This window comes from Monodelphis domestica, chromosome 4 (assembly GCF_027887165.1).
Source record: "Monodelphis domestica isolate mMonDom1 chromosome 4, mMonDom1.pri, whole genome shotgun sequence".
NCBI lineage: Eukaryota > Metazoa > Chordata > Mammalia > Didelphimorphia > Didelphidae > Monodelphis > Monodelphis domestica.
This window is the reverse complement of record NC_077230.1, coordinates 289,257,500-289,274,152: the sequence shown is the minus strand read 5'-3', so window position 1 is coordinate 289,274,152 and position 16,653 is coordinate 289,257,500. Positions and strand designations below refer to the sequence as shown.

At 37.6% G+C, this 16,653-nt stretch overlaps 1 protein-coding gene across 2 annotated transcripts in view; it reads right to left on the bottom strand.

Moving 5' to 3' along the window:
• Positions 1-9,451: 9,451 nt before the first annotated feature.
• PARP4 (poly(ADP-ribose) polymerase family member 4) overlaps positions 9,452-16,653 on the bottom strand; it is a 115,504-nt gene continuing 108,302 nt past the window's right edge. For both annotated transcript variants that reach the window (XM_056794659.1, XM_056794660.1), the window contains exon 35: positions 9,452-11,404. In XM_056794659.1, the coding sequence (XP_056650637.1) occupies positions 11,203-11,404 (202 nt within the window). In that variant the 3' untranslated portion in view covers positions 9,452-11,202. The remainder of the gene's footprint in view (positions 11,405-16,653) is intronic.

The window sequence follows — 16,653 nt, the reverse complement described above, 5'->3', positions numbered from 1 at the left end:
TTTATCAATTCAAATAACCAAGTAAAGTCAGCCAATAGCATCTATTATGTGCCTGCTATATAATGGTTATTGACTAATCTCTGGGAATATAAAGAAAAGAGTCCCTGCTTTCAACTAACTATTTGTGTACAATTATTTGTATATTCAAACAAGATATATGCAGAATATATTGGAGTAATAGAGGGAAGTATTAGTATTAAGAGGGATTCCTTAAGGCTTTATGAAGCTTCCTCGAACCCACGAGAAGCCTCAAGATAGGAAGATAGAGGAAGGATAGAAGTTCTGTATGCCGCGAGGGGGGGGTGGCAGAGTCAAATTAGAGATATGAGGTGGCAGGAATGAGTCAGAAATCCAGGCCTTATTAATTATCAAGGAGCCACAGCAAAAACTCCGATCAGGGGACTACTCAGAAGGCTTATACCCGTCCCAAGATCCAAATTTAATACCACACAGGTCAGAGACATGATAGAGAAAAGAAAGTGCCTGGCCAAAGGCCAGGTGGGAGAGGTAGATAAGGAAAGGAATCAAAGATGGAGCAAGGACAGGCATCAGTGAGAGCTGAGATCTAAGTGAGGAAGAGAGAAGAGGGAAGAGAGGGCGGAGCCTGCTGTGGCCCAGTATTTAATCTCTTTGATATGACATAATACATAGGGATGATTATCATTGGTTAATGACAAGGTATAGGTGTGGTTTCTCTTAGCCAGGTGAGCACACTGTTTTCCCACCTAACCTGGGGGAAGCTGGGGTCAAGGGTCAGAGGCTTTCCTAGCCATGCACAAGACTGAGCATGCTCTCTTCTAAGCCCCTCTGTACATACTGTTTCCCTTGCCCATAGCTAAGGGTGGACTGCTACACTTTAGAAAAAGAATAAAGTATTCCAAGGTTACTAAATAGTAGGTGTTGCACTAAGTGCTAGAAATACAATTTCAATCAAAAAGAATCTGAAGAAACTACTAGTAGGGAGTCCATATCTTTGGGATACATTCCAAAACCTATCATAGATGGCTGGTCACATGCATGTGGTTTTCTTATACATATATGATAATGTTAATTAGCATTAAATACAGTAATAAAATGCACTATAAATTATTACAAAGTACCTTACTCTATTGGATTGGATGGATGTTCAAGGAGGACTAGAACCTTGGTGTAAGGGCTTGCTGAACCCTTTTCACAGGCTGCTCACCTACCTTTGGTGTCTACCTGGCACTCAATTCTCACCTGTGGTTCCAAGAAACTGTAGCATGAGCAGCAGGCTCCACTCCTGTAAAAAGTATCTCTTAGAGATCAAACATTAAGGTCATCCACTGTATCCCAGGTTATCACTAATTACCCTGACTTTTCTCTTGCCATTGGACTTTGCTGACTCTGGGAGAGGGTGAGGCTAACAACTCTGTAAAACTTTACCTCATTTGAGTCCAATTCATGGGATGCCAAGACATCATGCTGTGTTGTTATTAGTTCTCTTTGAAAACAAAGGACAACAACATAAACTCACACAGATGAGTTATGTAGTGGGCTGGTGGACTTCACCTTATAGCCTGTACTCAACTTGGTGGGTGGTTTGAAACTTATGAACTGGTTGTGTTTTTAATTTCTGGAATTCTCCAATTTTTTTATGGCTAATTGAGGGTACCTAATTCAATAGATATGAGGCCCAATTGTACTGATCTTCTGAAGTTGAAGTGAAGAAATATTGGATCCTAGGCCACTGAGGATGATGCAAGGCAAATGAAGCATGGTTCCAAATACTTAAATAATTAAAAATTGGAAGTTTTCTTAGAAATCATCTATTCCAGACTCATCTTGCAGATGAGAAAACAGGTGAAGAGAGTTAAGTGTAACACTACAAGTATAATACCGACTAACATCCCAGCATAATACCGACTAACATCCCAGCCTCATTGCCTGAAAGACAAGTATCTTATATCTCACTCCTACCCAGGGTTCTCTGGGACCTTTAAAGAGGTTTTGGAATACCTAGAACTTCTACAAATGGCTAGAAGGAAGGAAAGAATGGATATTTCTATTTTCTCTTTTTTCTATCCTTCTACATGGAAAACCTTGATTCCTGCCAAGAAGGGAAAGGAGTAGGCTGAGACCAAATGTGGTCACTGTCCTCAGAGAAACAAGAGACTGGACTATAATTATATGTATTGACTCCCTTACTGTTTGTTGATCTCATTCACTCCCAAATATTTAATGACCATTTCTATGCTAATGTTTCTCAGATCTACTTATCTAGCCCTATACTCTGCTAACTTCCAATCATGCATTTCCAATTGCCTTTCAGACAACTTAATACATCAAAAATAAAATTCATTCCCCCCCACAAACCCACCCCTCCTCCTACCTATTACTGTTGGTAACTCCATCCTCCCAATCCCTCAGGCTTTCAACCTAGGAGTCATTGTGAATTGTTCAATCTATCTGACCTTCCATATTCAATCTGTTGCCAAGGTCAGCCAATTTCATCTTTGCAACATCTCTCAAATAAGCCCCCTTCCATGCTCTTTTTTGGCATTCAAAGTCCTCTATACCTAGCCCCCTCCTACTTTTATAGTCTACTTTCTAGACTACCTTAGTCCTTGCCAAATTCTCTTTGATTTAGTGACACTGGCCTTCTTGCTGCATTATGAACAAGACACTCAATTTCTTGGCCTCCAGACATGTTCCCCATATCTGGAATATTCTCCACCACTCTGCCTACCGACTTCCCTGGCTTCTTTTAAATCCCAACTAAAATCCCACCCTCTAAATAAAACCTTCTCTAATCCCTCTTTTTTTTCCTTTCCTCTATTAATTCTTTCCAATTTATCTTGCATAAAGCTTGATGTGTGTGTGTGTGTGTGTGTGTGTGTGTGTGTGTGTGTGTGTGTGCTTGTTTTCTCTCCCATTTAAGTTCCTTGAGGTCAGGGACTGGTTTTTTTTTTGTTTTGTTTTGTTTTGTTTTTTGCCTCTTTTTGTATCCCTAGCACTTAGCACAGTAGTACATAACAGATAGGTAATAAATGTTAAAGATTGTTCTTCCAAGGGAAGTAATTTTTAGATGCAAGTTAAGCTCCTAATTACTATTCTTTAACAGAAAAGGGCACCCAAACTATACATCCAGAGTTTTATTTCCTTCCCATTGTTAACTTGGAAATAACACTGAACTACTAAAGTAGTCAGCAAAAACCAAGTCTTTAATCAGTAAAGAGATAGGTCCAGTAATAGGCTGCTATCACAGAGCCAGGTGCCATAGAGTTGGAACCCTGGGGCTCTGGGGACAGTATCTCTGGGAGGATTCTCCAAAAAACAACAGAACCTGGGGGTCCTATATACCCTTTGGGGAACTACAAACATACATTGACAGGTTGCAAGCAGGCTTGGGAAAGAGGCTGCAGCCAGCAGCTGGGAAATCAGGGAGTGGTCTGCTACAATGAATACAAAAGGAAAGGGTTAAACCAAGAGCTGGGCTTCCTGGGAAAGGGCTTTAGTATAATGGGAGAAACTACTAAGACAAAAAAGGGTATTTAACATTTGACTATGTCCACTAGTCCCACCTAACCAGGGTCCCCAAACACTCCAAGGTCTTTTCAGTCTGAAACCAATGAGTCTGGGACTTCCCTTGGGGTGACTTCTCAGGGGTCAAACTTGAAACTTGCAAAAAACCCAGTTGACATCCTCAAATGCCAGTTCCATAATGATCACACATAGCAAACAACAAGTAAATCCATTTATCCAAGTCATTAGAAAAACAGAATTCAGAGAAAGTATACATAACAGAATATATAGCAGACAATTCGGAGAATGAATAAGTTCTCCCTTTGGTAGCAGGACAAGTCAACTCAACCAAAAGAGAGAGCCCTACAGCTCACCCAAGAAGAAATTCCTTGAAGTCTCTAGTTCAACATGTCACCTTTTCCCTAGTCTTTCCTTTGATTTACCTGAAGTGAGATTGGAATAATGTTTCTTCTGAATTGAGGTTGAAAATCAGAAGAGCCCAGATCTTTCTTCTCAATAGCTCTCCGGTGCCCCTCACACACATGCAGAGCATTGAGGAATCAATCTCCTCAAATGAGAAGAGAAAGCCATATAATTGGCCCTTTGAGCCAAGCATTAGACAAGGTACATAGATATTACTGTACCTTTGACTCCAGAACTAGTATACTTTCTATTATAAATTGCAATCTAGGAGAGATTATCTATCTGTTTATCTATCCATCTATCTATCTATCTATCTATCTATCTATCTATCTATCTATCTATCTATCTATCTATCTATCTATCTATCTATCTATCTATCATCTTCATTCTGTGAATCAAAACTATTTGTAGAAGATTCTCCTCATTGGTATGATTTGATTTCTCAATGCTTCAGGCCTGAGTGAGGAGTGGAGTTGGCTAAAGCTTGTTATGTTAGGGTCCGTTTAGGGGTCCAAAGGAACAGAACAGACGAGGCAATCTGCACAGAGAGGTAGTTTATTGTAACACACTTCACACGCGCAGGGAGGAGCCCAAAGGGAGTTCCTCCTCGAAGCAATTTTTAAGGCAGGCTTATATACCCTTGGGGCTGACCATGGAGCTTACTGAGGGTCAATATGGTTATCACACAGGGTGGAGAGGTCAATGTGGCTATCACACAGGGTGGAGAGGTCAATGTGGCTATCACACAGGGTGGAGAGGTCAATGCGGTTATCACACAAGGTTCGTTGGCCTAGGAAGGGTGCTTATCTACACCTGGTTCATTGGCCTAGTTCCCTTTCAGTTAGTGAAAAGATAATTTGATCTTCTGGATTCTAGCTTCTAGGAAGAAGGTACATTGATTCCAGATTCTCTTCCTATTCCTAAAGGAATATTAAGACTCTAGAAAGAAGCTGACATGTAGAGAAATCAGCAACCCAATTACATCCCTATACCCATCTTGCTACAGTAGAGGCTTAGGGGAATTTCTCTTGGATAAGAACTGGAACTTTTTGGGTTGTGCTAAAATAACTTGCTCCCAATAAAAGAGCTCCTTTACTTTGTGTATTGTCTAGTGTGTTTTCATTTGCACAACTTTTCTGGTTTCCATTTGCTATTGATTTTGATGAATAGGTTGATTTTTCATTTGCTAAATGTATTCTTTGTAAAACTGGCTTTTGGTGGGAAGGGAGTCGAGCTCTGGAAATTTAGTTTGGAGCATTCCTCTGCCATAGTGCTCAAGAACTCAATTTGAATCTAAAAGTATTTTCCCTACACTTAAGAGTTGTTTAGTTGTTACTCTTTGTTACTCACCATTTGGGTTTTTTTTTTTTTGGAAAAACACTTCTCCAGTTCATTTTAGAGATGAGAAACTGAGGCAAACAGGGTTAAGAGACTTAACTAGGGTCACACAGCTAGTGTCTGAATCTGGATTTGAACTCATGAAGATGAAGCTTCCCAGTTCCAAGCTGAGGGCTCTATTCACTATACCACTTTGCTGTCCTTACACTTAAGAGTGCAGATTTAATTCCAACCTAATAATCTTTCTCTAAGGAGAGCAGAATGACCAACCCCTGCTTCTGCTCAAGGCAAGAATCAAAATATCCCTTTGAGAAGGCTGGATGTACCTAGACAAATCCATGTAGATGTACAAAATCTACATGGGAATTATACTACTTCCCCCTACAAAATAAGATAAATGTATGAAGCACAAAGAGTTGTAGGAAAGAGCTTTTGGTAGGACTGGAATGAGAGTCATTCCAGTTGGTAAGACCTGCCATATCTAGGCACTGCAAGCATAGCCTTTGAGAACTCCATGACCTCTGAGTACTTGGAGTAGGACTCAAATAAAGGCAGTACAAAGTAAATGCATGAATATCACAGTTAGTTAAATGACAAGAACTTCCAGGAAGATGATAATAACAATAGCATGTACTGAGGGCTTTAAGATTTGCAAAACATTTTCCAACTTATCTCATTTAAGATTCTAGTATCTTGATATCATTAAGCACATCAACAAATTCCAAAAAGGAATAAAATTCTCTGAAACTTTTAAAAAAAGATTTTAGGGAAAAAATGCTCCAAAAAATAAACAAAAGGAATCTGACACAGTGAGAAAATACTCTTCATTAAGAGAAGGGGAGATGGTTCAGGCAGGATAAAAATATACTTGACAATAACAGCAGAAAAGAAGCTAGAACAAAAGATATAATAAAATGTATTTTGTGTGTGTGTGTATATATATGTATATATACACATATATATATACATATATATATATATATATGTAATATTATATTGGAGGCAGTGGTATTGTAGCTTTGGCCCTTTCCTTGCTTGCCATTTCACAGATTCAAGACACCTCAACATAAAAGTACTGAAAAGAAGTCCTTAAGTACATATTAATCAAATAATTCACTTCACCTACCTCATGGCTTAGTCTAGAAACTACCTCAATAGAAATAAGAGTTATATCACATTGGGGAGCAGAGGCAACGGAAAAAGTCTTGTTTCCCCACCAGTCCTTGCTTTAGACTGCCAGAAAGTGAGAGAAATTGACTATGGAAAGTCAAGTGATAAGACCTTTCCTGTACAATTGGAATATCTTTGTGAGGTGCTATCCTGTTCCCCTACATTGTGATGGGTGAAGATTTAGAGGGTTAAGTCATCTCTTGCTTTAACACTCCATATTGCTGTAAAGAATATCCTCTATGATTGTTTGGATACATAAATTTTGTTGTTGTTGTTGTGGGCTTTCTTCTTTGTTCCCTGGCATTGAAACGAATTTGCCACAGAATTACTCTTTTGGACATACATCTACTACCAAAACTAGGAATTTAATTGGATAGGAGAATTATGAGCAATTTACTCTATTTTGAAAATCCTAATCTGAAAAAAGAACTATTTCATGGGCATACTGAAGGAATTCAAGGAGGAAATGAAATTAAGAAGGAACTGAGTGTACCTAAAAAAATCTCAGGTTAAGATGTTAATAAGATTCAATAGTTGGAAATGTCCATAAAAATATAAATGCAATAATTACTTTAATGAAAATAATTATTTTATAGCATTACAGAATTTTCAAGGAGGTTTCTCAGTGGCTATCTAGTTCAATTGGTCCCTGAGGGGGAAAAAGCTTTAAATTAGAGTTGGCAAGTAAGTTATCATCCAACATTTGCTTAAAGTTCTCAAGTAAGAAGAAACCCATGGTGTCCCAAAACAGCCCATTTCATTTTTGGATAGTCTTCGTAAGAGGTTTTGTTTTTTTCCCTTCTTCTGACATGAAGCTTAAATTTGCTACATTTGCAACTTTTACCCATTGCCTTTCAACTCTACATCCTAGGACCAAACAGAACAGGTTTCATTTTTCTTCCACATGACAAATCTTTAGATATTTTATGACAAGTATTACATCCCTGAATAAAGGGCCTACCATGTGCCAGGGGCTATGCTAACCACTTTATAAGTATCTCATTTAATCCTCACAACTCCAAAAGGGAGGTACTATTATTAACAACTGAGGAAACTAATGCAGCCAGTTTAAATGACTTGCTGGAGTCTGAGGCTTGATTTGAATTCATCTTCCCAACTCTAGGCCCAGACTCTATCCACTGTACCATTTATATGTCTCCAGACTAAATTAATTCACAGTTTCTTCAACTGACTTATAGTTAGCATGAATTCAACCACCACTTTGATTGCCTTCCTTTAGATAATCTCCAGCTCATCAATGTTCTTACTAAACTATGGCACTTAGCAAAGCCAGAGCAAGGGAAGGCAAAGAAACCTATTGCCTCCTCAGTGGTATAGTGAACAAAGATACGTGTATACTGCAAAAACAAAGGGGTCAATCTAGTTCCAGAGTAGTAAGAACAAAGGGTACCCTTCAGAAAATTCCCTGTCCATCCCCACATTGCTCAGATAGCTCCAGGATGGATGCTTTGGAATGTAGGAAGTAGCTGTGACCAGTGCAATCAAAGCTCAGACCAAGATATTCCATGGTTCTGATGTTGCTAACACTGTCCAGAGATGTCAAAGAGGGCACTGAAGATCCAGCATACTGAACCTCAAAGATCATAAAGGTCCAACGTCTAAGAGGTAGAGATCAGTGCAGGAAATCAGGATACTCAGGGTCAACAAACAGGGCCAACCATCCTACCCCAAAACAGACAGACAAACCTGGTCCTGGAACAAAGCCATAATTCAGGAACTAAAGGTATAAAGGTAAAACAAAGAAAACATTAACTAGTACAAAAAATTATTGCAAACCTAAAGATTCCTTAAAGGAAGGAACAAGTAGCTAGCAACTGTGAGCAGCTCAAAAGAAAAAAATAATGGGCTATTCACAAGGAATACATGTATATCTAGAAGAGATGAAGCAAGCAAGAGATTAAAAAAAAAAAGCCAAAGCTCTTGAGGAAAGAATTGGAAAGAGAATAAATATCTTAGAAGAGAAAGTAGTATGCCTTACCCAAGTAGCAGATGCCTGAAAACTAGGAAAGACTAAACAGAAATTAATGATTGCATGAAATAGGAAGAAATATGAGAACAAAATAAACTGAAAAAATGTCAAAGGAAAGGTAAGAGAGCTGATAATAAAAACCAATCTAGAAGACAAGTCAAGGAATAAGACTCACTAGATTCCCTGAAAACCATAACCCCCCACAAATCAAACAGACAAACAAACCTAGACATAGTTCAAGAAACCGGAAATGAAAACTACCCAGATACATTGGAAGTAAAAATAGAAAGAAACCATTAATCACCTCTTGAAAGAAACCCCCAAAAGCAGAAGTCCCATAGACTATATATATATATATATATATATATATATATATATATATAATAGAATTATAATTACTTTATAGGGTTATAAGTGAAAACTAAGGCATTAGCTATTACACTAATACAGTATATTTAGCTACTTCTTTTTTTATACTGTAATTTTCTATAAACCAGCATGTTGCAATAGGTTGTGACTCCACATAAGCAGAAGGCCAGTGTATCCAGAGTGGAAGGTGTGACTCATTTGTGGGAGGCAATGCCCACTATACACTCTCTAAGTGAAAGATGTGAAGGCTATGCCCTTTGAGTGTCCTCCCAGGGAAAGACCTATGGGTGATGATCTCTGAACAGGTGCTATAAGTAAAACCACTATACAAGTGGTTTTATATATATACTTATCCTCTAAGACATAGGTCTTTCACATCTAGGGCCTGTCTGAGGGAAGAGGGGTGGGGTGGGGTAGAGAATGGCCTTGGGCCCTATGACCTGTCCCCTAGAAGTCTAGCATGAGGAAGTGTTAGGAGATATAACAGATGGAAAACCCTCATTCAAGGGTTTTAGGTGAAAGGAAGTCTAATGACCCAGATTTGCTGAGGAACCCCATCTCTCTCAATAAACTTATTTGCTTTGGAGCTTTGCCTCTTTGTTTTCTTTCAGACTGGCTAAAAAATATTCATCATAATGATATTGTGCTAATAGAAAAGAAACAAGGATACCCACAGTGTGTTTAAAGGTTTATTGAAGGAGTTAAATGGGAAGAAGCAGAGGACCAAAATATTGAAATTAGGGCAATTAATTACCCTACAATAAGTGAAAGGAAGAGTCACATGACTCTTACTTTACATCAAAAGCTAGAAATGATAAGCTAAGTGAGGAAGACTTGTCTAAAGCTGAGATAAGTGAAAAATTAGGCCCTCACATGGATCATTCAATAGCCATCAACATTAAGACAAGATCCTCCAATCAGCAAAACAATTACAATTTAATGAAGACTCAGAAGATGGTTGGAATTTATTTTAGCAATAAAGTATTTTAAAATTTATTTTATTTTATTTTTAAATTTTCTTCCATGGTTCATGTTTCTTATTATTTCTCTCCCCTATTCTCTTCCCACTCCTGGAGCTGACAAGCAGTTTCACCAGATTATATATATATAATCACTCAAATCCTATTTCCATATTATTCATTTTTGTAATAGAGTAATCTCTTAAAATCAAAATCCCTGGGCGGGGAGGGAAAGAACACGAGACTTGTAACCACGGAAAAATATTCTAAATCATCTAATTAAATACAATTTTCAAAAAACAAAACAAAACAAAAATCCCAAATCCTATACCCATATAAACAAGTGATAAATCATATGTTTTCTTCTGAATTTCTATTCCCACAGTTCTTTCTCTAGCTGTGGATAGCATTCTTTCTCATAAGTCCCTCAGAGTTGTCCTGGATCTTTATGCTACTTTTAGTAGCAGTCAGTTACATTTGATCGTCCCATAAACTCAAGTTTTCCAGATCTACTTCTGACATAGACTCTTTATCCATTATGCCAAAGCCAGAGCAGCAGAATCAAACTGTACATGAAATGACTACAATAGCATAAAAAAAAGAAAATAAGGCCAGAGGAAGTAGAACTTCAGGTAGACTTAGTGGATACAAAAAAAAAAGAGCTTAAAAAAAAGATTTGTTCATTTACTTACTGCTACCTTGTTAAATGCTTGTGGCTCATTAAAAAAAAACACATTAATTTTACTTTTTCTTTATGTGTATGTTTACTTATTTTTGTTGAGAGTTGTGGTTTGTTGGGGTGGGGGTTAACTTTTGAACATAAGGCATTATTTGACTACAGAAGACATGGGTTGAACTCCTAATTCTGCCACTTGTTAGTACAAGTCACTCACCTTCTCTGTATTTCAGTTTCCTTTTCTGTAAAATGGGAATGATAATTTTTTAGTGCTTACTGCATCACAACTCAATAACTTAGTGGGAAACAAAAATTAAATCATATGGAAGTACAGAAGAATTCTGAAAGAATAGATTATTTCAAATGTTGAGTTGATTATAATAATTGAATTTCTACATTTCTATAGAGTGAACATTTTTTATTTTTGAGATCTTAATCCTAAGTATGACATATTCACTATCCCTTTTCTAACTCAGTAAACAATGATTTCCTTTAGATAAACTTAACGAATTTTACAAATGTTTGTTAGTTAAAATTAAGCAGTTAAGCACTCAAATCAAAGAATTAATCCCATCAAAATATCAAAGTGAGTTAAACACTAAATTTTCTATATCATAATTATTCCTCTTTTGTTGCCAACAGATAGCATGTGCTTATTATAAAGTTACATGATTTTCAAATGACTGTCTTGTGAGCTGAATATAACATATTACATTTTAGTAATTTTCTATTCAATAACTGTACTTTATATACCCAAACAAGAAAAAGCTTCAAATACAATTTGACAAACTTTAGTCTTGACTACAATTAAGCACTTTGTAAAGAGGAGATCTGGTGCTTATTGGCTGAATTCCCAACAACTGCTTGGTGGAAGAGTCCCAGTCTTTGCCCAACTCCAGCCGAGAGCAAAGAGATGGATATTGTGCTTCTGTTCTTCTTACCCACTCCACTGCTTTTTTTACTGCATCAAAACTCCAAGATATGGCACAGGATCTAAGAATAAATGGGACTGTTAGACCTTTATATCTGGCTATACATGAAGCCAGGCTTATGGCTTACAAGAAAGCATATGAAATGAAAGCATTAGGAATACTGTTTATACATTTAACAAAAACATCTAGTTGAAAGTACTATTTCCAAGCAAATAACCAAATTCTTTTGCCTATTTTTCATATCCTTTCCTAATAACAAAGATGCTTGCACGTTTAGGTCTTATTCCTAGCATAGTCCTTCTTATTCCTATATCTATTATCATTGCCCAGAGCACCCTTCCAAGATCTTTTCCTTTCCTCATATCCTACCCATTTCAAATAACTCAAGGCCAAAACTCAAAAAATACCTTCTCTGTTAATCTTTCCCAGAATGTTCGAGCCTATATTGACTTCCTCCTTTACCTAAATTCACACTGTAATTCAAACTAAAATAACAAGCTAACATTTAAAGATGGTTTACTAGAGAGGAAATATGGTTATTGGTAATGTGCTACATCTGCAGTCATAGAGCTGTATTCAAATCCAGCCTCAGAGAATTGTTAGCTATATGACTGGGGTAAGCACTTAATCTCTCAAGTGTCAATTTCATCTATAAATAGGGGTAAAGTCTGCATCATGTACCTCACAATATTGTTGTGAGAAATGTCTGCTAAATACTTTACAAACTTAAAAGTATTATGGAAATATATTATTATTATTATTATGAGCTATTTCGTCTGTTAACTCTGTCTCCCTACCTGCAAATGAATAGAAGCAGCTTGGTGTTGCAATAAAGTGTTAGAGCTGAAGTCAGGAGGTTCTGAGTTCAAATCCTATTTTAGACACTTACTAGGCAAGTGATTTTATCTCTTTTTGCCCAAGTTTCCTCTTTTGTAGAATGAGGATAATAATAATACTTATCTCCCTGGGTTGTTGTGATATTTGCAAAGCACTTTACAGACCTTAAAACTGTAAGTGCTAATTATTATGAAGGCAATGTTCCTAGCTTATACCATTTTTTCTTTGTATTTTTGTATTTTTCATAGCTAGGTATATATTAGTCACTACTAAGTATTTGGTAATTAAGAGTCGTGATTTTGAAAAGTAGAAAACATTTCCCTAAAAACAATGCTCAAAATCTCTAAGAAGATATTTTAAAAGTTCACCCTGATTTTGGTTGCCTAAAACAATAAGAAAGGATTATTTGTGTTTTATTCTACTGCCTTCCTAATATAAAGAATGGAATGTCTAATAACATTGTGTTTAGAAGAGAACAGTGAAGAGTACCGAGGATTTCCTTAAAGAGTAGGCTTGGATACAAATTGTATTGAAAGTTTTGCTTTGCTTTGAGCAAGACTTCATGTCATAAGAATTTAAAAATATTAAATTTTTCTATTCTATACTTTACTTTTTTTTCTTTTGGCATTGTTTTGTACTGTTCAATCTCCACAAAGTCCTACTTAGTGCTTCATTGTAGAATAGAGCTGAAACCAGGATTCTTGAAATTTATGCCAGCAAAGCTAAGTTCTGTTTGGTTCCATCATGCTGGAAAGGTCTGGTATGTTGTCCAAGAACAGACTATGTTTTCTGAGAACCTACCTGGCTAAGTATGGAGAGGCTTTGGTAAATCATGAAATAAGTACATTTCAAAAGATAAATAAGGTTATAATAAGAGAGCACCTAGCTGCATTTGGTGAATTCAAGTCAGCTGGCTCAGATAAACTACATCTTTGGGTCCTAAAAGAACTAGTAGATATGATTATTGAGCCACTGGAATATTCAAAAGAACACAGGAAATAGAAGAGGTAGCACAAGATCAGAAAAGGGCAATTAGTCTGATTTTCCAAAAAGTAATGCCAACACTCCACAAACTCTAGGCCAACAAGTTTGACATCTATCCTGGGAAAATTATAGAATGGAACAATCGGTGAACATTTAGAAAGGGAATTATAGAGAACAGCATGGCTTCATCTAGAACAAGTCATGCAGGTTGACCTAATTTTCTTTCTTGACAGAATTACTACATTTTTAGCACCACTTCTGATACTATTTTTGTGGAGAACATGGGACTAGAAATTAATATAATCAGAGGATTGAGATCTGCTCACACAGCCTGACTCAGAGTTAGTTGTTAGTGGTTTTTAGTGGAGTACTCTACTATGTCTGGCCTCTGATGTCTGACATTTCTATCAATGACTTGGCATAGATAAAGGTAGAAATGGTGTGCTCATCAAATTTGTAGATGACATAAAGCTGGGAAGAATAATTGACACAATGGATAACATAATTAGGATCTAAAAGGAACCTGACAGGGCTAGAATATTGGGCTGAATCTAGCTGATGAAATTCAATAAAGATAAATATAAAGTCTTGCTCTTAGGAACAAAAATTCAACTCCAAAAATATAAAATGGTGGAGGCATAGTTAGGCATAGCAAGAATAGTAATTACAGAGCATTTTCTTCCTTTACTCTCAAACCTGGAGCAACCTCTCCCACAAATACATACAGAATTCTGGGGTGGAGAGAGTAGAGTCAGACTTAAAGTACAATAGCATTAAGGCACTTGTGGTCAATTCAGAATTCAGGAAATGCAGGGCATGATGCTCCTTCTCTTCAGGCCTCATGAAGGTCACTGAAGGATGTGGTATGGGTGATGGAGAAGACTTCCCCCAAGGCACAGAAATTCAGTTGCATAGTGATCTCAGAGGGGCTTACACCTCATAGGGCAGTGATGGTGAACCTATCGCACAGGTGCCAAAGATGGCACTCTCTGTGGGCATGAGCAATGCTCCTCCTTCCCCCAGAGTTGGTTACTAGGGACTCAGGCAGAGTTGCTCCCCTCTCCCTCTCCCTCTCCACTGAGCCTGATGACATTTTTTCACATTCCCCACTCCTCTGCCCAGCAGCCAATGGGAGTACACAGGGGTAAGGTGGGCAGCTCACAGCTAGCAGAGCTAGAAGGGAGCAGAGAGATGGGGCTAATCCCTCCCTCTCTCTACACTTGCTGAGAACATTCCTTATTTCACCCGCCCCTCCACCCAGTAGCCCATCTGTGGGGTAAGGGGGGGTATGCCTGGCACTTATAGTGGGAGAGGGGCACAGGACCTGGTCTGGAGGGGGGCAGGGCCCAGTACTTCATCTCTAAAAGGTTCACCATCACTGTCATAGGGTATAGCATCTCTGTTGGATGAGCCAATATAATAAACCCCCTAGGGTCACTTAAAAAAAAAACAAAAAACTTTTACCTCCCATTTTAGAATCAATATTATTGTTTCTAAGGTAGAAGGGTGGTAAGGGCTAGGCAAAATGACTTTCCCAGAGTCACACAGCTAGGAAGTTATCTGAGGTCAGATTTGAACCCAGGTCCTCCCATCTTCACGTCTGACTCTCTATCCATTGAGCCACTTAGCTGTACCACCAAGGCTCACTTTTTGATAGGCAGCACTCGTTTCTAGCGTCCCCAGCCTAAGGCTTGCCTGGGTGCTACTGTGTTCTGTAGCTAGAGTGCTGCTGGCTGAAGCCATTCTGGTTCTACTCTTTTGGGGCTTCAGTTCCTCAGTTTGGTTTCATCTCTCAGTCAGGAGGTGGCACAGGGCAGCTGCTTCTGTTTGACAATTCTTCCTGCTCTAGCCTTGGTAAAGGACTTAGCTCCACCTGAAGGTAACCCTCACATATAGATGTTTCCCAAATTCCTGAATCTAGACAAATAAGTGACTGGGGGAAAGATAGCTCCCCAGCTTCTCTGGTTCTGGGTTCATTGTCAATTCTGTCCTTTTCATGTGCAATTGACCTCAAATTGGAAGGGGTACCTTACCTTAGAAGGGGTAAAACTTTTTATTTGCACTTGAAAAGGCTTCACTCTTCCATCTTACCATCTCTATCCTTACTATTTATTATTTATGACTTAAAACTTTGCTGAAATCTAAAAAGGGCACACTCTTAAACAATGATTATACTTTACAATATTCTGTTTCTATACTGCTTTAATATAATTGCTTTTGCTTTTACACACATCATCACAATCGATTCTTAAAATAACCCTGTGAAGGGTTCCGTGACTTGTTCATGGTCCTAAAGAACAATAAGTTATGAGAGATAGCATTTTAACACAGGTCTCTCCTTATGTCAAATCTAGAACTTTTTAAACTAATACCATGCTAAATCAATAACATAAGACATAAGAAAAATGTTTCACCTACTTAAGGAGATAAATTGATTCCAAGGACTGTACAAGCACTCATTTGCATAGTACATGTAATGGTGCAATAGTATGTGCCAATTCCCAATCATTTATTGAAACACATTTCCAAAAGATCTCTACTTGCCAATGTTTCTTGACTTAATCATTTTTACTACATCTGCTGCATGTCCTTGAAAGCAATACACCTGATTGTTTTAAAATATTACATAATTCAGATTTTTTTTCCTTAAAATGTTTTTATTGAGCGCCAACTAGTCATTCAAAGAGGTCAAAAAGGATGTGGACTAAAAAACGGTCACCGGACTTGGCAATTAGTAAGGCAATGATACCTTTTGACAAAGTAGATTCTATAGAATGGTTTTTACCAGAAGCCAAATTATAAGGGGGTTGAGGAGAGCATAGGAGATAAGGAAGTAGTTACATCAAATGGAGACCATTCAAGGCCTTACAGCAGGGAGGAAGAAAAGAGGATGATTATTTGTGATTAATTAGCACTGCACTAAATTCTATGAGCTAGACAGATGTAGCTTGCTAGTCTTATTTAAATTTTATAATACTTAAATATAGTGTTATGATTAGAAGTGTGGAAAAGAGTAAGAATAGAGTGGCTAGAAGTGGAGGGGTAGAAACACAACCACTAATTCAAAATCTTCTATTCTCGACAAACCATCATATCATAAATTTATATCTGGAAAGTCTTTCAGAGGTCTTTTAGTACAGAGGTGTCAGGAGGAGGAAAGGATGGGGACAAATGTACCTTGACCTATATTTTTTTACCCCTTACACCTATAGTGCATTACTTCTCCCAACCATTACTTTGGTCAACAATGGTCACAATACATATCTTCCAGGAGATATGAGAAAATGAGAAATCCCTCTCTATCAGAGATATTTAGATACTTGGAATTAAAGGAGAGTTTCTGAAAGCTTTTTTTAATCAATGTTTAATTATAAAATTGACTTGCTTCTTGAAAGAAGCAATTGTTTCATTCTTTATATTTGTTTTTTCTAGCAACTAGCAGCATTCTTGACCCATAGTAGGCATTTAGTATATGTCTGTTGGTCAACT